The following is a 26,319-nucleotide window of genomic DNA, read 5'->3' as shown; positions in this document are numbered from 1 at the left end:
AAGTCTGAAAGGAGGACAGGGCGGGAGTGGCGAGCGTCCACCCGAGAAGCCGGCCGCCCCCGACCGCGGGCAGTAGCGGCCTCTCGGGTCAGACAGCGTGGCAGGCGCTGCCGGGAGACAACAGCTTCACTCACTTCCTGGTTCCTCAGCAACTGGGGTGAAGCGCACAACTCGTCCGCCCCCGAGTCCCCAACTTAACTGCGGTTCCGTTCCCCGGCACCCGCTGCCAGCGCTCCGCCCGGCAGCTGCCGCCGCTGCTCCACAAACCCACCCTAAAGCGACAGCGCCGGATTCGAAGCAGGTTACTCTCCAAGGTGATCACTTCCTGATTCGTCGCCTCCATTACTTCATTCACTACCCCCCTTTCCCCCGGCCGCCCCAGTGACTGATGGACATGGTCCCCCCTGCACTGACCGCTACAGGGGAGCCACCCCGCCTCCTGTGCACCCCCTCTCCTGCTACACTGATGCACCGGAGTAAAGTTCCCCTGTCCTTACCAGCCCGGATGAGCAGATCCAGCTGGTTCGTGGGTCCCTCATGCAGAGACGTCGCCATGTTTATCCCGGGGCTGGAGCTGCTGCTTCACATTGACTTACACCGTGAGCAGCGGCGGCAGGGGAGGAGGCGGAACCCGCGGCCGGAGACACACGCCGTGTGGCCGACACACACTCACGCACTCACACTCTCAGACGCCCGGATCCTTGCGCGTCCTCCGACAGGAAGCCGAGGCCGGCCCGCCTCCCGCCGCCGGGCTGAGAAACCCCACCACCTAACGGCAGGGGCGGCGGCGGCGGCGGTGGCCGCCTCGGCTGGCAACGCGATCCTTCCGCCCCGCGCCCAGACAGGAAGTCCCGGACGCCCGCCCCGGAGAGCGGCCGCGGCCCGCAGCCGAAGGGGACACCTGAGGCTGGAAGTCGCCCCGGGAGCCGCGGCTAGGACGAGGCCCCTCGGCAGGAAGAGGCACATTTCACGCTCTGCGGAAGAAAAGTCTGCAGTTGTCCCCACTCTAGAAAAGAGTCATTAATCAAATTTTCTTTCTGGAAGAGATCTAATCCTAGTCCTGCAGCTGTAAATAAAGGTAGCTGTTTAACTTGTTTGGCCGTGTCAACGCTTATGCTACATGTAACCCGTTCACTTGGAAGGCTGCACTTGTTTTAAAACAAGAATACCAACTAAAAAAAGTCATACCCGGAAAACATTGTAAAAGCTTTCCTTGAACAAAGTAAGGAGCATCCAGTTACTCTCAGGGACCGACTTTGTCCTTTCCCCTCTACAGAAGTGTTAGCACTCTAGATAACTGTTTATTAACAAACAACAGAACATGCCAACGTCTGAGAGATTAGATTATCCTCCCCAAGTTTGCTAGTCATGAAGTTTATGTACCCTCATATTTATATTTGGTTCATTCTGAAGCAAATGTATTTCACATCATCTACTTAATTTTAAAGATCTTTTTGATAAAACTAACCTTATTACAAATAACGTACATATTTAAATATAGTAGAAGCAGGAGCTAAATTGCCACAGTGACTACAAACTTACAACACAAGAAATCAAGCCTATAAAATGACTTAGATGAAGCTTCATTAAACACACACACACACACACACAAAATGCTTCCTTGGTTTCAGAGTTTCGTAATATTAAAAAAAAAAAAGTTGCCCTATAGTTTCTACACAAAACATAAAACAGTGCCTCCCTCCGGAATAAGTGTTCAAAAAGTATTTGCTGAATTAACAAAAGAAAATTTTGTTACTTATTTTTAATAACAAGATCATTCTTATGATCTAGATTGAATGAACTATGCTGATAACTACAGAACAAACTTTTTCCAGTGGTAGTACTAATACAGTGTCCTTTTACAAATATTTGCCCAACATGTCAGTGCAACTTCAGAGTAGATTACACAGTCCATGACTTTTTTCTTTTCTTCTAAATACTCATTGATTCCTTTGGACCTTTCCCCTAGTCCTACCACCATAATCCCCAGCCTCCCCAAAAAGAACCTATCTGCCATTTCCAAAATACAACCTTCCCTTAAACCAAACAGCGATTTCTTTCCTGTAGTTAGGTAAACTTGCCACCTATTGGACAAAAAAACTGTATGATTGGTCGTTTTTAATTTCTAGTTAATTTAAAATAAGGACATCCATCTACAGGCAGTATCATAAACTGAGAGCTTCCAGATGAAAGGATGATAAGGAATACTAAGGAGCTAATTTCTAGCTTTAGACAGAACACTGAAATTGAAAACAAACCCGAATTTCCACTCTTATCAGTCAACAGATATTAATGTGTTTTGAAAGGAAGAGAGTGAGGTAAACTAAAGGTTTATTTTTTCTGGAGGCAACAGTCTGACTTGGCTCAAAAGGAAACAAATTATCTTCTCACTGTGGGAGCCACTTTGAAGCCTCATACATAACTTCCATCTTACTGTTTGCTTCTTGAGGTATATCTTTTAAGGAAGATAACAGTGTGTGTCTGTGTATTTTACTCTGGGTATATCTTAATTAAGGGGATTCCCTAGTGGCTCAGTAATTAACTGCCTGCCAGTACAGGAGATGTGGGTTTGATCCCTAGGTAGGGAAGATCCCTGGGAGAAGGAAATGGAAACCCATTCCGGTATTCTTGCCTGGGAAATTCCATGGACAGAGGCGCCTGGTGGGCTACAGTCTATGGGGTCATAAAAGAGTCAGACATGACGCAGCTACTAAACAACAACAGAATCTTAATTATACAGACCCATATCTGCCTTATATTTTAACTTCCAAGGGAACAGAAGCTGTGTCTATTTCTGCATGATACTTCACAGTTAATATATAAACATATATAATATTTATGAAATATTAATACAAATTATGTAGAAAGGCTAGAAAATATTCCTATATATGTAAAGCTCTTATAGAAACATAATTCCCTAGAGTTTAATGCAATTCTGTTTTGGTCCTATAACCAGGCTTTCAAAAGCCATCAATAAAATAGGAATAACAAGCAAGATGAGACAAAGTTACAAAATGGATGAAAAGTTAAAATCCACTTTACTATTTTAGAAATTATAGCTGCTGGAAACATAAACTGGTACACATTTTCAAGAAAGCAATGACTGTCAGATATCAAGAGTCTTAAAGAGGTAAATATATACTGATCTAGAAAATTCATTTCCAGGGCCTAGCTTGAGGAAATAACCAAGAAATTCAATGGATTGTTTTATTAAAAACATGTTCAAAGAAGTTTTAACAACACGGTAAAATGTTAAAATATAAATGTGGCAGGACTAAAATATAATGCATTTCTTCCATACAATATCACTCAAGCCATGCAGACTGTGAAAATGTGTATATAATGCATATGTGTGTATGTATACACATTCACATACATACATCTGCATTTCTGAAGTCTTAAAGATTAAGCAGGTATTCATAGGCAGCATTTTAAAAATAGAGTAAGAATAGTTAGGTTAGCATGATAGAAACTTTACAGCAAATTCATATCCTGCTCGTAACATTGCAGAATGACATCCTCTGTATCAAAGTACTGCTATGATCTAGTAGGGAAAAAAGGTAAATAATAACTTTTACTAAAATCAAAGCCACCAGGGTAAGTGCTTTACCTTCAGTTTTTTCACTTATTCTGCTTTACATTTCTGTAACAGATATTACCACTGTGCTCATTTTTAGATGAGGAATGTTGAGCAAGGTCATGGTGTTCAACAGAAGCAGAGCCAGGATTTGAACCCAAGAACTCAAACTCCAGAGCCTTTACTCTCAAACACTTCAGTTCAGTTCAGTTCAGTCGCTCAGTCGTGTCTGACTCTTTGCAATCCCATGAACTGCAGCATGCCAAGCCTCTCTGTCCATCACCAACTCCCGGAGTTCACTCTAACTCACGTCCATTGAGTCAGTGATGCCATCCAGCCATCTCATCCTCTGTTGTCCCCTTCGTCTCCTGCCCCCAATCCCTCCCAGCATCAGGGTGTTTTCAAATGAGTCAAATCTTCACATCAGATGGACAAAGTATTGGAGTTTCAGCTTCAGCATCATTCCTTCCAATGAACACCCAGGACAGATCTCCTTTAGGATGGACTGACTGGTTGGATCTCCTTGCAGTCCAAGGGATTCTTAAAGTCTTCTCTAACACCACAGTTCAAAAGCATCAATTCTTCAGCGCTGAGCTTTCTTCACACCCCAACTCTCACATCCATACATGACCACTGGAAAAACCATAGCTTTGACTAGATGGACCTTTGTTTGCAAAGTAATATCTAGGTTGGTCACAACTTTCAACCCAAGGAGTAAGCGTCTTTTAACTTCATGGCTGCAATCACCATCTGCAGTGATTTTGGAGCCCCCCAAAATTAAGTCTGACACTGTTTCCACTGTTTCCCCATCTATTTCCCATGAAGTGATCGGACTAGATGCCATAATCTTCGTTTTCTGAATGCCGAGCTTTAAGCCAACTTTTTCACTCTCCTCTTTCACTTTCAACACAAGACTTTTTAGTTCCTCTTCACTTTCTGCCATAAGGGTGGTGTCATCTGCATATCTGAGGTGATTGATATTTCTCCCAGCAATCTTGATTCCAGCTTGTGCTTCTTCTAGCCCAGAGTTTCTCATGATGTCCTCTGCATAGAAGTTAAATAAGAAGGGTGACAATATACAGCCTTGATGTTCTCCTTTCCCTATTTGGAACCAGTCTGTTGTTCCATGTCCAGTTCTAACTGTTGCTTCCTGACCTGCATGCAAGTTTCTCAGGAGGCAGGTCAGGTGGTCTGGTATTCCCATCTCTTTCAGAATTTTCCACAGTTGACTGTGATCCACACAGTCAAAGGCTTTGGCATAGTCTCTAAGGCAGAAATAGATGTTTTTCTGGAACTCCCTTCCTTTTTCGATGATCCAGCGGATGTTGGCAATTTGATCTCTGTTTCTTCTGCCTTTTCTAAACCAACTTGAACATCTCGAACTTCACAATTCACGTATTGCTGAAGCCTAGCTTAGAGAATTTTGAGCATTACTAGCGTGTGAGATGAGTGTAACTGTGCGGTAGTTTGAACATTTTTTTTTGGCATTACCTTTCTTTGGGATTGGAATGAAAACAGACCTTTTCCAGTCCTGTGGCCACTGCTGAGTTTTCCAAATTTGCTGGCATATTGAGGGCAGCACTTTCACAGCATCATCTTTCAGGATTTGAAATAGCTCAACTGGAATTCCATCACCTCCACTAGCTTTGTTCGTAGTGATGCTTTCTAAGGCCCACTTGACTTCACATTCCAGGATGACTGGCTCTAGGTGAGTGATCACACCATTGTGATTATCCAGGTAGTGAAGATCTTTTTTGTACAGTTCTTCTGTGTATTCTTGCCACCTCTTCTTAGTATCTTCTGCTTCTGTTAGGTCCAGACCATTTCTGTCCTTTATTGAGCCCATCTTTGCATAAAATGTTCCCTTGGTAGCTCTAATTTTTTTTTGAGGACATCTCTAGTCTTTCCCATTCTGTTGTTTCCCTCTATTTCTTTGCATTGATCGCTGAGAAAAGCCTTCTTATCTCTCCTTGCTATTCTTTGGAACTCTGCATTCAGATGCTTATATCTTTCCTTTTCTCCTTTGCTTTTCGCTTCCCTTCTTTCTGTTCACAGCTGTGTGTAAGGCTTCCTCAGACAGCCATTTTGCTTTTTCGCATTTCTTTTCCATGGGGTGGTCTTGATCCCTTCTCTCCTGTACAATGTCACGAACCTTTGTCCATAGTTCATCAGGTACTCTATCAGATCTAGTCCCTTAAATCTATTTCTCACTTCCACTGTATACTCATAGGGGATTTGATTTAGGTCATACCTGAATGGTCTAGTGGTTTTCCCCACTTTCTTCAATTTAAGTCTGAATTTGGCAATAAGGAGTTCATGATCTGAGCCACAGTCAGCTCCCGGTCTTGTTTTTGCTGATTGTACAGAGCTTCTCCATCTTTGGCTGCAAATAATATAATCAGTCTGATTTCAGTGTTGACCATCTGGTGATATCCATGTGTAGAGTCTTCTCTTGTATTGTTGGAAAAGGGTGTTTGCTATGACCAGTGCATTTCCTTGGCAAAACTCTATTAGCCTTTGCCCTGCTTCATTCCGTATTCCAAGGCCAAATTTGTTACCCCAGGTGTTTCTTGACTTCCTACTTTCGCCTTCCAGTCCGCTATAATGAAAAGTACATCTTTTTTGGGTGTTAGTTCTAAAAGGTCTTGTAGGTCTTCATAAAGCCATTCAACTTCAGCTTCTTCAGCATTACTGGTTGGGGCATAGGCTTGGATTACCGTGATATTGAATGGTTTGCCTTGGAAACAAAGGAGACCATTCTGTCGTTTTTGAGACTGCATCCAAGTACTGCATTTCGGATTCTTTTGTTGACCATGATGGCTACTCCATTTCTTCTAAGGGATTCCTCCCCGCAGTAGTAGATATAATGGTCATCTGAGTTAAATTCACCCATTCCAGTCCATTTTAGTTCGCTGATTCCTAGAATGTCGATGTTCACTCTTACCATCTCCTGTTTGACCACTTCCAATTTGCCTTGATTCATGGACCTGACATTCCAGGTTCCTATGCAATATTGCTCTTTACAGCATCGGACCTTGCTTCTATCACCAGTCACATCCACAACTGGGTATTGTTTTTGCTTTGGCTCCATCCCTTCATTCTTTCTGGAGTTATTTCTCCACTGATCTCCAGTAGCTTATTGGGCACCTACTTGACCTGGGGAGTTCCTCTTTCAGTATCCTATCATTTTGCCTTTTCATACTGTTCATGGGGTTCTCAAGGCAAGAATACTGAAGTGGTTTGCCATTCCCTTGTCCAGTGGACCACATTCTGTCAGACCTCTCCACCATGACTCTCCCTTTTGGGTGGCCCCACACCACAAACACCTCCCCAAGCTCGTTTATCCGTTATGATGCATTTAGTACCTACTTTTCTGAAAATTCCTTAATATTCCTTCCTTCAAGAGGTAGAATATAATTTCCCTCTTTCTCTTTGAGTGTAGGCTGAACTTAATGGCTCACTTCTAACAAACAGAACAGAACTGAAGTGATCATACGTGACTTTAGAAAGTGCTTGATCTCTTGCTTTTGGGTCAATCTGAGGAAGCATCTCTGTGGAGAGGCCCATTAGACAAGGAACAATGGCATCCTGCCAACGGTCCTGTGACTGAACTCTCTAGGACACAAACCCTCCAACCCTAATCAAGCCCTCAGGTGATTCCATGCTCATGAAAGATCCTGAGTTAGGAACCATGCAGGTAAATCAATCTCCAATCCTTAATCTCAAAAACTAGATAATATAATGTTTATTGTTTTTAACTGCTAAATTTGGGATGATTTGTTAATCAGCAAAAGATAATTAACACAGAAAAGGAGCAGTTTCAACTCCCAACTTGTCACATTTTACAGCTTAAAGAAAGAAGGAAAAAGTTTTAAAATGACCTGTAACTTTCAACTACAGAGTCCTGAGCAGTTCTTTCCATGTCTGTCTGTATAGTCTGAGCATCAATTCTTTCATCCTCCAGCCTCTCCATTTTAAAAATAAGTAAGTCATCAAAATATAATCATTACCATTAAAGTCTAATATGAATGAATGAACAAATGAATGTATGTGTACTCAGTCTTGTCCGACTATTTGTGATGCCATGGACTGTAGCCCACCAGGCTAATCTGCCCATAGAATTTTCCCAGCAAGAATACTGAAGTAGGTTGCCATGTCCTCCTCCAGGGGATCTTCCTCTCAGAGGGATCAAACCCACATCCCGTGAAGCTCCGGCACTGGCAAGCATATTTTTTTTTTTAAACCACTGAGCTACCTAGGAATCCAGGTCTAATATAACTGAAAATAATTAGATACCCTTGGGTATTTGAATGATTTTACGGTCCTGGAATAACCAAGATGGTAAAAATTCTTTAGAGGTATGTAAACATACAATTGTGTCTTATACCATACCGATTTTAATGTTTTTAGCTTATTCTGGTTATTTCCTTTGTATTTTTTATTTAGAAAAGAGAATCATAAAATGTTATGGTTGAAAAGACCATATCACCTAGAGATTTTGCAAAAATTAAGGACCTGAACTGAACATCATGATCTCTTTTCCTGACTTCCATGAATCAAATATATTACACTTTAAAACCAAATATGTAACTGTGTGCTCTATTAGATACACGTACCAAGGGCAACAGGCTTTAAAAAAATTACAGGTAGGAATCAAATGAAGGAGACATTTTATCCATTTAATGTCATATACTTTTAACATCCTTTAATTTTGGAGAAGGATAAATACTTCCTATTTTAGTGATAGTAACTCTGTAACCACCAATGGTAGGGTTATTTGAGAAACACCAGCTTTATCCAATGCCCTATTTTACACATCAGGAAACTGAAGCCCCAAGAAGTTAAATAATTTAACCAAAATCACATGGTAGCTTATGATTTAGAGGTTAAAAATTCTACAAAATAATCTTCTATAAAGAAGTTACAAAACGGATGAAAAGTTAAACCCATTTTACCATTTTATAAATTATAAAGTATTGATGTTTTACTTTTTAATGTCAAAGCTAGAGCAATGGTTAAGAGTGTTCCTGAGAAATTTTTAAAAAATTGAAAAAAATTTTGAGCAGTGAATGGTGGGAGAACAATAAGAGGGGGTCAGTCTAAGCTTTTCTGATACAGCCAAACTAACAATGAAACTCAAAGCTGGGGTATGGTGTGTTGGGCATGTTTAGCAGGGAAAAAAAGGGTCATGAAAAGTAAGGTTTAAGAAGAATTTATCTATCAGGACAACAAACTGGAATAAAGAGATTTAGGACCAGTAAGTAAAGCTCAGTTCATCAATACTGGGAGACAGACAAATACATACAGGTGTGCAAGTCTACAGATTTACAAAGAGAAAAGATAGACTATTTCATATGTTTTTAAACCACTGTGGTTAATTCTCTATTTTATTTATCATACTGATACATTTCATTTAATATTATAGTTAGATTTTATAAAATATTACTATAATGAAGATGTTTGAACCCACATTATATTCACATACCCATTCATTTATTCAACAAATAATTAACCAGCACTTACTTTTAGCAAGTAAATATTGTAGGCACTCTCTACAACACTTTCTGTTGTAGGCGCCTATAGTACATCTGGTAGCACTGAATTAGGTAACAAACAACAAAAAAAAATTAAGCCTTCTCAGTTCACACAGAACCTCTACCAAGGATGAAATTCTTAGACAACTGTGATATACAAAATTGCCTATATATGAAATTAGAGTAGTAATGAGTACATCCTACATTTACATGTATAAAAGCCTTTATAAGGTATGAATTTTTGATAGGGGGTTCATAAAGGAAAAATTGTTAGCAAAATGTTTTGTTAGCAAAAATAGCATTTTTTTCTGAAGAAAAGAACTATGACTATTCAGATTCTCAAGGAGGTCTATGACTCCCAAAAGTTATTTTATCATAAAATTTTCTCCACATATGCATTTATGGACCATAAAAACCTATGATGAGTAAGGATCCAGAATGTACCATTTTTGAAACTGATAATCTAGCTTAGTTTTATTCACGTTTTCTGCATTTTACTTAAGCTATCCCTGGGCCAAACTCTCTTTGAGCCTGCTGATTCTTCACTTTACGGTTTATACTAAGCAAAAAACTTTCTAATCCTTAGCAGCCACTCCTAGAACAACACATCAACTGATTATTGTAGCTGGTCTTTTCTAATGGATGTTAGACAAATAAATGTCTTCCAAAAGCATTTATTAAGTAGCCTTATGTGTATGACACCATACAAGGTGAGTTAAAATGGTTAATCATCTATTTTAAACAACATTTATAACAACTGATTTCAAGGACTTGGGTTCTTTATTATCATTAGGGAATGTATCTTGAATACTCTAGAAATTGTTTTCAATTCCTGTAAAAGTACAAGAGCTATAAATGATTCGTTTGGCATATTTATGATAATATGTACAGTGGAGTTAACTAAAATATACTGCAACTGTAAGTCAAATTCTATTTTGATTCTAAAAGGAATATTCAAATTAACTAATTTCTTCTCCTATTACAATATATCTTCTGCACCTACCCACTGAAAAGTTCTTCAAAAGTCCCTTCAAGCTTTTAACTGCCAAGCAAGCCCAGGGACCTCCTCTTAGTTTTCACCTGACTCCACCTCTTCAAACAAATGACATTTTTGACTGTCCATTATTGACCTTCTTCCCTTCATATGACTTTCACAATAATAGACTGTCTGGCCGTGTTTTTTTCCTATTTTCTTCAGTTGACTTAACCTACATCTGCACAACCCTCAAATGCGACTGTTCTTCCAAAGCATAAACCTTAGCCAGCTTCTCTCTTCATTCTCCACTCTCTGAAGAATGACAGTTAATATCCACGCACCACCATGACTTTCAATATTATTTCTGAACTAACTCAAAAATGAGCATCTCTAGGCTTGACTTAATTTTTTTTTTTTTTTTTTAGGTCTAAGTTCTAATTTCCAGTTGTATGGTAAATGTCTTTGTTTGGATAACCCAGTGGTATCTAAAGGTCTTTTACCTGCAAATCTCCTTTGTTTCCTCTATCAATAACATTACACCATCCCAGGCTAGAAATCTTGAGTCATCTGTCTGTGTTCCTAGTTTAAAAAGTCATCTCTTAAGCAACCGAGAGGTCCATTGACAGATGAATGGATACAGAAACCGAAGTACATATATACAATGAAGTATTATGTAACTATAAAAAAAGAACACATCTGAGTCAGTCCTAATGAGGTGGATGGACCTAGAGTCTATTACAGTGAAGTAAGTCAGAGAGACAATACCATATATTAACGCATCCGTATGGAAGACACAGACATAGAGAACAGACTTGCGGACACAGTGAGGGAATGTGAGGGTGGGGTGAATTGAGAAAATAGCAAAGAAGCATGCACACTACCATGTGTGAGAGAGAGCAATTGGGCATTTGCTGAGCGACACAGGGAGCTCAGCCAGGGCTCCGAGGCAACCTGGAGGGGTGGGGTGCGGAGGAGAAGGGAGAGGGTTCAGGACGGAGGGGATCTGTGTATTCCTGTGGCTGATTCAAGCCAGTGTGTGGCAGAAGCTGATACAATATTGTAAAGCAATTATCCTCCAGTAAAAAAAAATTTAGAAAAGAAAGTCATATAATTTTTGAGGAAATTTTAAAATGTATGTGAAATTATCAAAAAACATATATATATATATATATATATAAACAGACAGTTCATGGCCCTCCCATCCAGAACAAACTGTTATAATTTTGTTATTTATACTTGAAAGTGTTGTTTCTCCCTAAGAAACAGTACATTACAAATGAAGATAATAACACCTTTGAGAATATCCCCAGTCTTCATTCAGCATTCTATCTCTCCATGAGTATCTGTGTATATTCTTCCAGCATATTTTGTATACTTTTATGTGTTCACATGTGTGTGCATATATCACAGCATGACATACAGTATTATTTTACGTGCTTTGCATACATAAGTGACATTATACTACATATGCCATTCTAAAATTTGCTTTTTTCATTCAAGATTTATATTCTATCCATGTTATTATAAGTAGATATAGCTATGCTTTTTACATACTTCAGATTATCCCAGGGCATAAAAATACCCCATTTTGTTAAAAAATTATCTACTGATAGGCAAATAAAGTTGTTTCCATTTTTTATTTTATAAACAATGCTGCAAAAAAAGAATCTTATCTATGTTTTCTTAAGCATGCATGCTACAGTCTCACCATAGTACATACCTGCAGGATAATTTTTAGGTCAAAGAGTAAGTGCATTCTTAATTTATTTGTTACTTTTTCCAAAGTAGCAGTTTAAGTCTAAAATACTGCTAGTAATGTGTCCGAGTTCCCATTTTTCTTCCATTCTTGTCAATACAAAATATAATCAGACTTTTTAAATGTTTGCCATCTGCTGGATGGCGGGAAAATTTTCATTGCTGTATTAATTTGCATATACCTAATAAGGACTTCCCTGGTGGCTCAGATGGTAAAGCATCTGTCTACAATGCGGGAGACCTGGGTTCGATCCCTGGGTCAGCAAGATTCCCTGGAGAAGGAAATGGCAACCCACTCCAGTACTCTTGCCTAGAAAAATCCCATGGATGGAGAAGCCTGGTGCAGGCTACTGCCCATGGGGTCGCAAAGAGTCGGACATGACTGAGCGACTTCACTTTCACTTTTCAATAAGTACTGAGAATAAACATTTTTTCATATACTTACTGCCCATTAACATTTCTCCTATGAATTTTCTATTCATATCCTTTGTCATCTTTCTACGACACTTTCTGTCTTACTTATGTGTAGAATGTTAATATCTAGTGTAATAACACTAATTATCTAGTATATACTAGATAATAATTCAGACAGGTGTTCCAAATATCTTCTCCCAGCCTGCTGTTTGACTTGACTTTAGTTGGTCTATGGTATCCTCTGTCCTACAAAAATTTTAAGTTTTGATACAATCAAACTAATGTGTGCTATCACTTACAGTGTAAATAGCCCATAGAATAAAACGGAAATCATAAAGTAGTTAAGAAATATTTAGAAATTAATTACAATAAAAATAAAACACGTGAAACTATATGCAACACAGCTAAAATAGTACTCAGATACCAGGAAATGAAAAGATTTAAAAATAAATAAGCTAAACATTCAGCAATAAAGACGGGAAAAAAGAAAGACTCACAAAATCAAAAATTGGTTTTGGAAAGGTTAAACAGATAGACCTCTGCAAGAGTTACCAAGAAAAGAAGGTACAAATATGATACAAGAACAAAAAGGGAGAAATAACCATACATATAATAACACAAAAATAATAAATCAGGATTATGAACATTACACACTAACAAAGTTGAAATCTGAATGAACTGTATAAAGAACCTGTGTAAGTTGTATAAGGAAAAAACTGAATAGAATAATAAGCAGCAAAGAAAATGTAGTCTTAAACCTCCTTTACATAAACAAAAAAAAATTACAGGCTTAAATGTCCTTTTAAGAAAATTCCAGCAAAACTTTAAATTAATTCTTATCTTATAGCAGAAAAATTTAAAAAGTGAAAGCAACCTAGATTATTTTATGAGCCTAGTGTGATCTTGATTCCAAAATTAGATAAAAATAATACAAGAAATTATAGTTCCATACTACTTATGAAAGGCCCTTGCTAAGTCACTTCAGTTGTGTCCGACTCTGTGCAACCCCATAGACAGCAGCCCAACAGGCTCCCCCATCCCTGGGATTCTCCAGGCAAGAATACTGGAGTGGATTGCCATTTCCTTCTCCAATGCATGAAAGTGAAGTCACTCAGTCATGTCCGACCCTTAGCGACCCCATGGACTGCAGCCCACCAGGCTCCTCCGCCCATGGGATTTTCCAGGCAAGAGTACTGGGGTGAGGTGCCATTCCCAGGCCCTTAACTAACAGTAAAACAAGAGCAAAATGATGTATCCTCAAACGCAAGGAGAGTTCAATGCCTAAGAATTCTTCAATTAACTGATCATATTAATGAAGAAAAATCATAACCTATCAAAGAATGCTGAATAAGCACCTGATAGGATTCCATGAAAAACTAACACAAAAGCAAAACCAATGTCCTACATGGAAATTCCTTAACCTGATAATATATTATATACTAGAACCTACAACAAACACTAAACTTCAGGTTGAAACTTCAGATACGCTCTCAAGATTTAGGAGGAAAACAGGAATGCGAATGAGAATGTGAATTGGTACAGCCACTGTGGAAAACACTATGGAGGTTTCTCAAAAAAGTAAAACTAGAACTACCACATGATCCAGCAATTTCACTCCTGGGTATATACTCAAAGAAGACAAAAGCATTAATTCAAAAAGATACATGCTCCCCCATGTTCACAGAAGCATTATTTACAACAGTGAAGATACAAAGCACTCAAAGTATCAATCAACCTACAAATGGATAAAGAACATGCAGTGTGTTTATGGAGACAAACACACACACACACACACACACACACACACACAACACACGAATACTGCTGCTACTGCTAAGTCGCTTCAGTCGTGTCCGACTCTGTGCAACCCCATAGACAGCAGCCCACCAGGCTCCCCCATCCCTGGGATTCTCTAGGCAAGAATACTGGAGTGGGTTGCCATCTCCTTCTCCAATGCATGAAAGTGAAAAGGCAAAGTGAAGTCGCTCAGTCGTGTCCGACTCTTAGTGACCCCATGGACTGAAGCCTACCAGGCTCCACTGTCCATGGGATTTTCCAGGCAAGAGTACTGGAGTGTGCCATCCTCAGCCACAAAAAAGGAATGAAATTTTGCCATTTGCAACAACATGGATGGACTTGGAATGTTATTATGCTTGGTGAAATAAGTCAGAGAAAGACAAATACTGTATATCACTTATGTAAGAAATGCAAAATAATTAAACTAGTTATTTTAACAAAAAGAAACAGACTTAGATAAACAGAAAACATACCAGTGGAGAATGGAGAGGGGGAGGGGCAAAACAGGAGTAAGGGTCTACAAGAGGTACAAACTACTATGTACAAAATAAATAAGCTGTTATAAAGCACAGGAAACATAGCCAATATTTTACAATACCTATAAATATAGCATAACCTTTAATAATTATGAATCACTATTGTACATCTGAGACATACAATGTATAAGTTAACTACACCTCATTTAAAAATTTTTCTAATTAAAAAAAATTTTAAGAGAAAATCCATTACAAAAAAAAAAAGAAATGCCAATTAATATAACTACTCTCTAGCATATTAGAGTTGCTTGATCAACATCTTAAGAAATAAAAAAGAAGATGATTGGAGATTAGAGAGAAGAGGGCTGAGTTGTCCCAGCTGAGACTATCCTAGGCCATTAAGCTCCCAACTGATCCACAGACAACCACAAACAGGAGAATGAAATGTGGCAGATGTCTATCAGGGAGAACTGTGCAGCAGTTAGAAACAACAGACTGGATACATACAAAGCAACATGAGTGGGTACTAAGAACAGCAAAAACAGACTTACTAAAAAACAGATTAAGATACATGATACCATTTCTATAAACTTTAAGTTTATACAACAGGATATATATACAGTTGTTCAGTCACTAAGTCATGTCCAACTCTTTGCGACCCCATGGACTACAGCACGCCAGGTTCTCTGTCCATCACTATCTCCCTGAGTTTACTCAAACTCATGTCCATATATACAGTTAATACACTAAAAAATACCCATTAATCAAATTAAATTTGATGGCTATGAGGGAGGAAAATTGGATTTTTACATAAATAAAAGTGATAAAGAGGAATAAACAAGTCAATTAAAAATAAAGTATGAAACATGGATCTATTAATATTTTACTTTTCTATAAAAAGCTACCTGTCCTAATATAATTTATTGAATAATTCTTCCTTTCTGTAAGCCCAGTCTATTATATACCAGGCATAAATGTATGCTTACTGCGTTTCTGGGCTCTCTAATCTTCTATTCTACCCAACCACTCATCTGTGGGCCAACATCACATTCAAAAATTTTATATAATTTTATGCATAGGAGGGTAAGTACCACATATTTTGTTCTTTTGCAGTATAGACTACTTTTGGATCTCTATCCACAAGTTTGTCAATTCCACCAAAAAAAGGTCCTCTTAGAATTTTGACTGGAATTGTATTGAATTTATACATGACTCTTGAGAGTCCCTTGGACCGCAAGGAGATCCACCCAGTCCGTTCTGAAGGAGATCAGCCCTGGGATTTCTTTAGAAGGAGTGATGCTAAAGCTGAAACTCCAGTACTTTGGCCATCTCACGCGAAGAGCTGACTCATTGGAAAAGACTGATGCTGGGAGGGATTGGGGGCAGGAGGAGAAGGGGACGACAGAGGATGAGATGGCTGGATGGCATCACCCACTCGATGGACATGAGTCTGGGTGAACTCCGGGAGTTGGTGATGGACAGGGAGGCCTGGCATGCTGCAGTTCACGGGGTGGCAAAGAGTTGGACATGACTGAGCGACTGAACTGAACTGAGGAGAAAAATTAACAGCTTTACCATGTCCAGTTTTCCATGTGTTTATGGATTAAAGATTAAAGGAACCAATAAAATCGGTTTGGTCTGTTTTTCCATTGTTTCTTAAGGAAGTTGTTGTATCTCTTCATTTAGTTATGTCCCTCCATAAAGTAAAGTTCTTATTTTCATACAGGTATTGCATATACCTGTACCTAATTAAATTTTTTAAAACTATGCGAATGGGGTCTTTTTTGTCTCATTGCTCTGGTATCACAGCAAGCCTGATGAACCTTCTAAGCAATTTTAAAATCTATTTGTTGTTGTTGTTAAGTTGCTCGGTAGTTGTGGTGCACAGGCTTAGTTGCTCTGCTGCTGGAGGGATCTTCCTGGACCAGGGATTGAACCCATGTGCCCTGTACTATTCTTTACCACTGGACTACCAGGGAAGTTTAAAATAGTGTATTTTGAATGATACTGACGTTTCCAGACATTGTTGAGATTTTGCTATGACAGTTAAAAACTGACCTGAATATAACTGGAAAAAAATATACAAGGTTGTATTTTATTTAGTTAGGTACAATGTTCTATATATGTCTAGTTTATCAAATTTGTTAATCCTGTGGTTCAGTTCTTTGATGTCATTTTAAATTTTGTGTCTGCTTAATTTGTAAGTTTTGACAGAGGTGTTTTTAAAATCCCAGTTTTGTAAACACATCGACTTAGCCTTGCAATGCTTAAAGTTTTTACTTTATTTTTTGGTGGTAGCTTGCACAGCTTGTGGTATCTTAGTAGATCTTCCTGCAGTGAAAGCAAGGAGTCCTAACCACTGGACCACCAGGTAATTCCCAAACATTTTTACTTTAAATGATATTACAAGGCTATGTTGTTAGACACATATAAGTTTATGATGATTATATTTTCTGGACTGTTCCTCTTGGCAGTCTGAAGAGCCTTTGGCCCAATTAATTTGTACCCTGAATTCTATTTTAGTACATTAGCTTTATTTGGTTAGTATTTCTCTGATAAACATGTTTTTCCATTGTTTTTATTTAATTTTTTGTGTATCTGTTAAAAATAGCAGACTCATGTTAAGATCACAATTGGTAATTTTAATATAATTGATGTTTTGGACTATTTCTACTATCTGGATCTATGATTTGCATTTCCATACTTTTTTCCTCCCTTCTTCTGTTGCTTTTTTGTTAGATTGGTTAAAAATTTAATTTATTCCCTAACCTACCCCCCAATTTAGTACTTTGGAAGCCATACTTTCTATTTCTATTATTTTAGTATGCTCTAGTTACTTAAAATAAATGTTCTTTTCACTTCTCACCTTCTTCAGATCATGTTTCACACAGCTCCTATTTTATTCAAAGGCCACCAAAATCTGGTTCCACTCTATCTTTCTAGGCTCATTTCTCTCAACCATGTACATCTATGAAGCCTAATTAAACTACATTACTTATCAGTTTAAACTACAATACTTATCAGCTTCTAAATAAAATACAAAATTTCTGAAATTCTGTTCTGGTTCATGACGTTTTCTGATTCATTCATTCAATCAACAAATATATGTTACTCAAAACCCACTTGGAGCCTGGCTTTGAGCAATACCAGTAAACACAACAGATATGGTCTCTGGCTTTATGAAGCATGGAGTGAAAAGATTAAACAATAAATATAAACATAAAAAGTAAAACTTCATGGATTCAGATAAATGTTAACTGGGAGGTGGCGCCCATCTTGCTCTCTATATTCTCCAACAGCAGTCACTGGAGAACACAAACACCAGCAGGTGGCACCAAACCACCTAAGTCTGACCTTAGACTGATTTGGATACCTTATTCTGAATTCCACACACACACTTCCTCATCCACACAGACTGACTCGGGTCATTTTATTAAATTCACAACAATGGCATATTTCCAATCACGTCGGTGATGTGAATTTTTTAGAATTACTTACTACTTTATCATGGGAGTTTATTGTATCATAAGTTCTGTAGGTGCCAATCAAAAAAGAAAAAAGGAATGGGAGTCTCCAACAAAATAGCAAAACTGTCACAGCTGAGACTGAAGAGTATCAGCTAAAGGTCCTCTCTCTGAGAAAGTGACTTTCAAACTATATCTGAAAGATGACCAGGAATTAAAAGCTAAAAAATGCAAAGTAATGTGTTCCAGAAAGAGAGCAGCATGTATGAGCACCCTAGGAAGATAAAGCTTGATTTAAAGGAAAGGTGAAAAGACAACAGTGTATGTGTATGTCTGGGGTAAGGGTACTGGGTAATTCATCAGAGTATAATGCTTATGAGCTTGGGCCCTGGAGCCCTAGCTAACTTACCATCTGACTTATCATGACTTTAAGTTATTGTTCCACCACTTAAATAGCTGTCTAGCTTTAGAAAGGTTATTCAGCCTAGGGTTGCTAAAAGTATTAAATCTATTATTATATAAAGCCCTAAGAACTATTCCTGGCAATACAGTAAAAATATATTAATGTTAAGAGTTTTGTTGCTATTATTGTCGTTATTGTTTCTAGATGGATGAGAGGAGACAAACTATTCTGTGTCTTGAAGGCCATGTTAAAAGTCCTGAATATTGGGATCTCCCTGGTGGTCTAGTGGTTAAGAATCCACCTTGCAATGCAGGGAACATGGATTCGATCCCTGGTAGGCGAATTACGACCCCACAGGCCCCGGAACAACAAAGCCCATCTGCCTCAACTACTGAGCCCAAGAGCCACAATTACAGAGCCCAGCGTCTGCACACCACCAGAAAAGGTCTCACGTGATGCAAGGAAGATCCCGAGTGGTGCAACCAAGACCTGACACAGCCAAGTGAACAGATAAGTGAAGCTGGAATTTATCCCAAGCGCAGTCAGAACCCACTAAAAGGTTTTTCAGGAAGGGAATATCACATTTCAATTTATAAATTATTTTTTAAATCAACATGAATGAATTGATTAGGGCTGGGGGCAGGAATGGAAATAAGATCTACCGGAAGACCAAAGGTCATCACAATAGCTCATATAAAAAATAACCACAGGTTGGACTAGGCTAGTAGCAATAAAGTTGGAAAGAAATTGTTAGATTTATGATATATTTTGGTGGTAAAACTGATGTGATCTGGTAATGGACTAGGAGGTTAAGGGAGGAAAGGGTATAAATGATGACTTCCTACAATACCCAGCCCCAAATCTTGAATAAAGTCTTCCGTACTGTGTGTGCTTTAATGACTGTCACTGTTTTGTTTTTTTTTAACACTTCTCAAATGAGAGTTATCTTCCCAAGTTCAGCTAAACTATGAACTTTCCATCACAGGAGCTAATAGCTGTCTCCTCACAAGACTCTTTACATTATAAAGAGCTATTTTTCTAAATATATATTTTCCCTAATAGAGGCAAGTTCCTTTATAGTCAGTCAAGGCTGTATTTCTTGTTCTAGCCCACATAAAAAAAAGTGCTACATGCAGTACAGGCAGTCTTGAATAACCCCACAAATGGTCTCAAAGCCAAGGCAACTCCTCAAGTTCTTTTCTTTGTTTGAAAGGAAATTCAGTTTGCTTTCTTCTCCTTTCAATTATTCTATCTTTGGGGATTCTGTTTCCCTTTAGATTAGTTGCAGAATTAACTAGTTTTCATTGGCATCCCCATTTCCTGAAGCCAGCAAAAACAAGTATTTATGGATTCTTTTTGTTGAAGTGTTTGCTACTAATTCTACTGAAAAATGAAAGGTAACAACAAAATTAAACACAGGGTTATATTATCTTATAATAGTGGTCTTTAATTTATAGTTCCTGACTCCCTTTGTGACAGGGTAAACTGAATGCCCCTTACTTTTATTCCCAAGGATGAGGTTCACCAAAAGTTCTTTCTTTTTTTGTGTGTGAAGGCCTTTCTTCCCAGAATATTGCCTGTAGATGAAGCCTAGACATAATAATCAGTGTCTTATCTCAAGAAGATAACTGGAACTTCTAAGGGTCTCCTAGTTAGGCATGTAATGCAGCAATCAAATTAAAAACAAATGCTATTCTGCCAGCCTTGTTTTTTCCAAACCAAATGGCTAAAGCTTACCGCTGTAAATCCAAATAGATGCTAACTGTGCTAACTATTTGAGTTCTTTCTCCTCTTCAACCAAATCCTTGGTTCCCTCTTCAAAACAATTTTGCATTTTAAATTATTATTCTAAGTCTTTATTTTACGAGGATTAAGTTGAAGGAAAAAAAGGTAGGAAAAACAAAACAAAAACAGGATTCAGATTCTCCTAAAAGTCGCATCAAACAACATGCATAATAAGAACTCCTTTTTTGCTAACTGCTTTAGAGACCTAACTCTTTTCTTTCGATGTAAAACTTTCTAGGTTTACCTTTTGTAAGCTCATCTAGTCATAAGAAAATCTCTAAATTCTGGCTAACGAATAATTCATTTTGTTCAAATATATTCTTAAAAAACTCCTGGAGGATAACTACTTATTATCATGACTCGGTCTTACAGAAAACATATGAAAAGTATTTTCATCAAATTAAAAATTTTTAATTGTTCATTCCTTTTAAGTAAGATATATATTTTGGCTGATTTAAAAAGTAAAAGGAAATCAAACAGTTACAACCAAATGCTGAATTTAAATGTGGAGAATATGGGATACCCATTATAAAAATCTGTACTTCATCTTAATAATGTCTAAGAGAAAGAAAGGAAATTAGCTATATTCCTTCTTTCCTTGATATACTTACTCAATTAAAAAATTACAGAAATGTAAAAAAAAATTTAAATAAAAACTAATCCTATCTCATCTCCTAATCCCATTCCCAGATTGTAACTAAGCACCGCAAACACCGTGAGTTCTTAGCCCCATTCCCTGATTTTTTGTGAGTGGGAAGAAGTCACTTATGCTTCTGATGGCAGTATTTCCCCATGATTTTTTTTTTTTAAAGGGTGAGATTGACAAATGCTTAATTCCATTTGACTTGCTTCTCTGTCCCTAAACCCTTTGCCTTAACAGTCAACTATGCCCCTTTGATAAAATTTAAATATGACCCACCACAGTAGAAATAATTCAATCTAGAACTTACAGACTAACTACTATACTTGGTTATTTTTTGTCTTTCCTCACCTTTCCCCAAGCTTATCTACTTAATACTATTATTTCCTCAAATGCTTGATTTTCTCAACTTAGTTGGTAAGCATCTTTGAGGCCAGCCACCATGTTATAGTCAACTCTGAATCACTTACTCCCTAGGAGCTGTGAGTACTTTGCATATAATAGGTACTTTGTACACGATGGATATTAGTTCACCAGTATCACAACTATGCTTAAAAACTGACATATGGAGGAGGAAAAGGGAGAATTTACCTGTTGCTTCAATTGCTTAAAAAGAAATGGTTCATGAATTTATTATTTTAGCTTAACTGAAAATACTAACTGTAAAGAACAATTTCAGGAGTTGTTAACTTATGTAATCTGCCTTGTGATACAGAAATTTTACTCTAAGGGGAATTTACATGTTTTCTCCACTAGAGCCTGAGCACTGCCTGAATGCAGACACTGCCTCTTTTGTCTATCGCTCTAACCCCGTGCTTTAAACAGTGAGAGCCACTCAGTCGTGTTCAACTCTTTGTGACCCCATGGACTATGCAGTCCATGGAATTCTCCAGGCCAGAATACTGGAGTGGGTAGCCTTTCCCTTCTCCAGGGGATCTTCCCAACCCAAGGACCGAACCCAGGTCTCCCACATTGCTGGCGGATTCCTTACCAGCTGAGCCACAAGGGAAGCCCATGCTTTAAATAGTACCTGATATATAGCAGATGCTCAATGAATGTTTACTGGTGAATTAATTAATAATAGTAATGCACTACATCATCTCATACAAACCTGAAAGAACTTTAGTATGTTTTCACCCTCAACAGCTGGAGAAGGCAATGGCACCCCACTCCAGTACTCTTGCCTGGAAAATCCCATGGGCGGAGGAGCCTGGTGGGCTGCAGTCCATGGGGTCGCTAAGAGTCGAACACCACTGAGCGACTTCACTTTCACTTTTCACTTTCATGCATTGGAGAAGGAAATGGCAACCCACTCCAGTGTTTTTGCCTGGAGAACCCCAGGGACCGGGGGAGCCTGGTGGGCTGCTGTCTACAGGGTTGCAAAGAGTCAGACACGACTGAAGCAACTTAGCAGCAGCACCCTCAACAGCAATCTTTGTGATGGGTAAAATACAACACAGTAAGAAACTACAGTATTAACTGAGTTCTCACAGTGGCAGAAGCTCTTTTAGCGCTATCATTCCCAACAGTCAAGAGAATGGTTCTCAAAGTATGAATCCTGGGCCAACAGCATCAACATCATTTGGGGACTTGTTAAAAATGCAAATTCTTCAATTCCACCCCACTGAATCACAAATCCTGGAGGTGAGGCCTAGCGATCTGTATTTTAATAAGCACTCTAGATGATTATGGTGAATACTGAAGTTTGAGAACCACTAGTCACAGAAATTTTTTTCATGGAAATCGAAGGGATCTCAAACCAACAAAAAAGTAAAGAAAGATTAGATGAGGCTTTTAAGAAATGTACTTGATGTACAAACACTAGAATATTTTTAGAATAAGTTAAGTCAAGCCATTAAGTGGCATGAAAAACTACCACTGTACAGTTAAGAGGTTTTTTCCTTTTCCTTAGCAGAAATCACAAAACTGTATTCAATAAGAAACATATTTAAAGTGGCTTTCAGATCCCTACTATGAGCTATTAAAGAAAGAGAACAGAAGTAGTGCAGAATGTGGAGAAGAAAAGGAAGATAAGGTAGACAGCTAAAATATGACATGAATGAGATAGAGGAAAACTGTCTTTCAGATCCACCTGAAATTTAGCACCTTACTTTTAAATGAAGTACAAACTACAGTAGTTTTCAGTCACATTATCTGTGACCTCATGACCAACAGAAATCATAAAATATTTTCATATTGTATTATAGTTATTACATATTTCTCAAAATATAATTGATGGTCATCACCACTTTGAAATTATAGCAGTAAATTTGATCTGCCATTAAATCTCATTATTTAATACATTATTAAGGAAACATGTATTAATATATCACAGTTAAAAATAGCCTGAAAGCTATATTTCAATATATTTGGTTCCTTGGTATTCCTAGGTATTTTATATATTTAAAAACATTAAATATGAGAGAAGGTCCACAGGCTTTACCACATGGCCAAAAAGGCCCGCAATACAAAAACATTAAAAAATCATGCAAAAGCTAATAGTTAACAGTTGTGTTAAAAGTGTTCTTGTTCTTAAGTTATGCGCCCCTTCACAAATCTGAGAAAATGTATAGACCCTTTCCCAAGTTTACAACAGGGCATGAGGCGTGCAGAAGGGACAATGATTCTTCCTCCTGAAACAGCACTATATCAAAGCACCCATATCTTGATTCCTAAAAGAAACGCTAGTTGTGCTAACTTCTTTAATCTCTATTAACTTTTAGCTTAGTACGGGCAATGAGCACATCTATAGCCCAAATCTGCTGAGGCAGACAATTTAGTGGAAAGTGAATAAGAATAGTCAACTAGCTTAAAATTAGGAAACTGAATGAGGAGCTAAGGACTTCAGTCGTTATTTCAGGTAATGCTTTTATTGTCTTACTTTACTTTTCATTTACAGTACTCAATATTTTGGAAACAAATTTGTATAAAAAACATACTTTGTTTAAAACCCTTAATAAAGCTTCCCACCACCTTTTAGATAAGGCCCAAAAAACAGATATAAAGGTTTCAGAGTCCTCACCAGTTAAGCTTTTACTTCTTTCGCTTCATTTTAATCCCCTGTCCTTGCCATAAACCATAATCTAGCCATATTGGATACCTTTCTGCTAATTAAATACACTATGTTCTCCTTCCTCCAGACTTTCAGACATGCTATTCACTACATGGCTAGTTACTTCACACCTTTCAAACCTGTTTAAATGTCACTTCCTCATGAAGGCATTCTCTGACCTCCTAGCCATTCCTCTGCTGTATGCTCTCTAAACCTTTCATCAATCCTACCATAACACTAACTCATCACATTGTATTGCAGCAATGTGTTTAACTGTTCATCTTTTCCACAAAGCTGAAAGCCTGGTGAGGGCAAAGGCAGGGTCCTGCTTATCACAAGAATTTCAGCTCTGAGCCTGACAGGCTGTAGGTCTGCAGTAAGAGCTGGGAGAGGAATGGATTTGCCTACAGTTTTAAAGCATTCCTATTTGTATGCCTAAGAAACCTGAGCTATCCCTACTTTGTAACACTTGTAACCTTATATGCTACTCATTTAAAATTTTATATAATCTGCATTTAACCCTCTCCACAGTCTGAGTTAATAAAACTGTATTACTTAGACACATTGTTATATATAAAATTGGAAGTTATTAGTGTTTAAAAAAACAAGTCTGAGTGCAAAGAAATGAATTCGACTAGTTTCCCAAACTTAACAAATATCCTTTAATGATCTACTGTCTGGATATACTTATCTTACCTTTTATATAAAACAGATGTTTCTTGAAAAGTATACAAATACCATTTAAAATCATTCCTTGTGTTTTATTAATTGATGGGGTAATTCTTTGCTTTTGACCACTAGAAATCTGTGGCTATTTAAAGAAGCCTTTAAAGGATCCTGTTCTAAAATGATAGTTTAAAAGCTTTCTAAGTCACAAAATTCAATTAAAAACTGCCAATTATGATAAAATTCTACTTTTTTTTTTTTTGGCCCTGTGGTGGCTTGAGGAATCATAGCTCCCCAACTAGGGCCCTAGCAGTGAAAGTACCAAGTCCTGACCACTGGACCACCAGGGAATTCCCGAACTACCTCCTGAGTTAAGTAAAAGCATAATATTAGAATACTTTTTCATCTTCTATACTCTCCATAATTTAAAATTGTATCTTATGGTTATTTTGTATACTTTTAAATAATATAATTAAATGGTGCTTTAAATACCCTCTCTCAAAAGACAGTAAAGAATTTAAAGATCTTAACATACATAGGGGAGAAGGCAATGGCGCCCCACTCCAGTACTCTTGGCTGGAAAATCCCCAGGACAGAGGAGCCTGATAGGCTGCAGTCCATGGGGTCGCTAAGAGTCAGACATGACTGAGCAAGCAACTTCACTTTCACTTTTCACTTTCATGCACTGGAGAAGGAAATGGCAACCCACTCCAGTGTTCTTGCCTGGAGAATCCCAGGGACAGGGGAGCCTGGTGGGCTGCCGTCTATGGGGTTGCACAGAGTCGGACACGACTGAAGCGACCTAGCAGCAGCAGCAGCATATATAGATATCTCCACAACTGCAACTCATCTCATTTTTCATAAACCAGATATTTTGATATCTAATTCGCAGATAATGGGAATTTCAGGAAGATTCATAACTGCATGATAACACAGTTCATTAATTCTAAGACATTTTTTCACATTTTGGAATCTCTGAAATCGGTGTATTTCACAATTGATGATATCCTAAAATTTATAATTGCCAGCATTTTTTCTTTCAGCAGTCTAAAAATGTTTCTTACTTTTGATGGCATCTGAGATTAAATGAAACACTGTCAATAAAATATTTAAAACTTTTCTCTAATAATGCTTTCTAACTAAATAATAGTGTAATTGTAACTCAAACAATTCTAGAATCAAAACTAAATAAACTTAAGATTTACACTTTACCTTTTTAGAAAACTAGTGACCAGGCTAAACTCAAGAAAATAGATGACTGAAAGAAAACACTTCTCAAAAAGTTATTTTAGGAAAAAGTATAGATTAGTAGCAGAAATAACAGACATGAAGAAAAAAAAAGAAACAGACTTGAAGATGTTCAGTCAGTAGTAACTCCAAGGAAGTGGAGGCAGGAAATAGCTCTAGAGTTTTATCCATAAAAAGAAACAAGTATTAGGAACAAGACAGGGGATTTAATTTTAGATAGCAAATTATTTAGGAAGAAAATAACTATTTTAATCTTTCTCCTATAAGGAGGACCCACTGTCAGCCTTTAAACAAAAATATGGTAGAGGGAGTAGAAATAATTATAATTAAATGTAAATTGTAAACATTCTTAATAAATTAAAGACCAACCTACCAGCATTGTCTTCCTTCTGGCTCAATCTGTTTCCCCTTCAGGTAATCCTAGGAAAGGGGCTCCTTTTCAGATCCCCAGTTTTTCATGTCGATCTTCTACCTCCCTGTGGCAACAATATTTTCTAATTAAAAGAGTCCTCTTGTGCCACAGGGAGGATTT

The 26,319-nt window shown here is 37.9% G+C and overlaps 1 protein-coding gene across 17 annotated transcripts in view; it reads right to left on the bottom strand.

Moving 5' to 3' along the window:
- ELF2 (E74 like ETS transcription factor 2) overlaps window positions 1-26,319 on the bottom strand; it is a 97,939-nt gene that overhangs the window by 19,512 nt on the left and 52,108 nt on the right. For 4 of the 17 annotated variants that reach the window (XM_012097470.5, XM_004017248.6, XM_012097472.5 and 1 more), the window contains exon 3: window positions 498-26,263. The exons of 10 other annotated variants lie outside the window; for them this stretch is intronic. In XM_012097470.5, coding sequence (XP_011952860.2) covers window positions 498-555 — 58 coding nt within the window. In that variant the 5' untranslated portion in view covers window positions 556-26,263. Of the gene's footprint in view, window positions 1-497 lie in introns of all 17 variants that reach the window. 3 more of the 17 variants (XM_012097473.5, XM_060401002.1, XM_060401001.1) reach the window with 2 other exon arrangements.

This window comes from Ovis aries, chromosome 17 (assembly GCF_016772045.2).
Source record: "Ovis aries strain OAR_USU_Benz2616 breed Rambouillet chromosome 17, ARS-UI_Ramb_v3.0, whole genome shotgun sequence".
Lineage (NCBI taxonomy): Eukaryota > Metazoa > Chordata > Mammalia > Artiodactyla > Bovidae > Ovis > Ovis aries.
The sequence above is the reverse complement of the archived record's forward strand: the minus strand, read 5'-3'. Positions and strand labels throughout refer to the sequence as shown.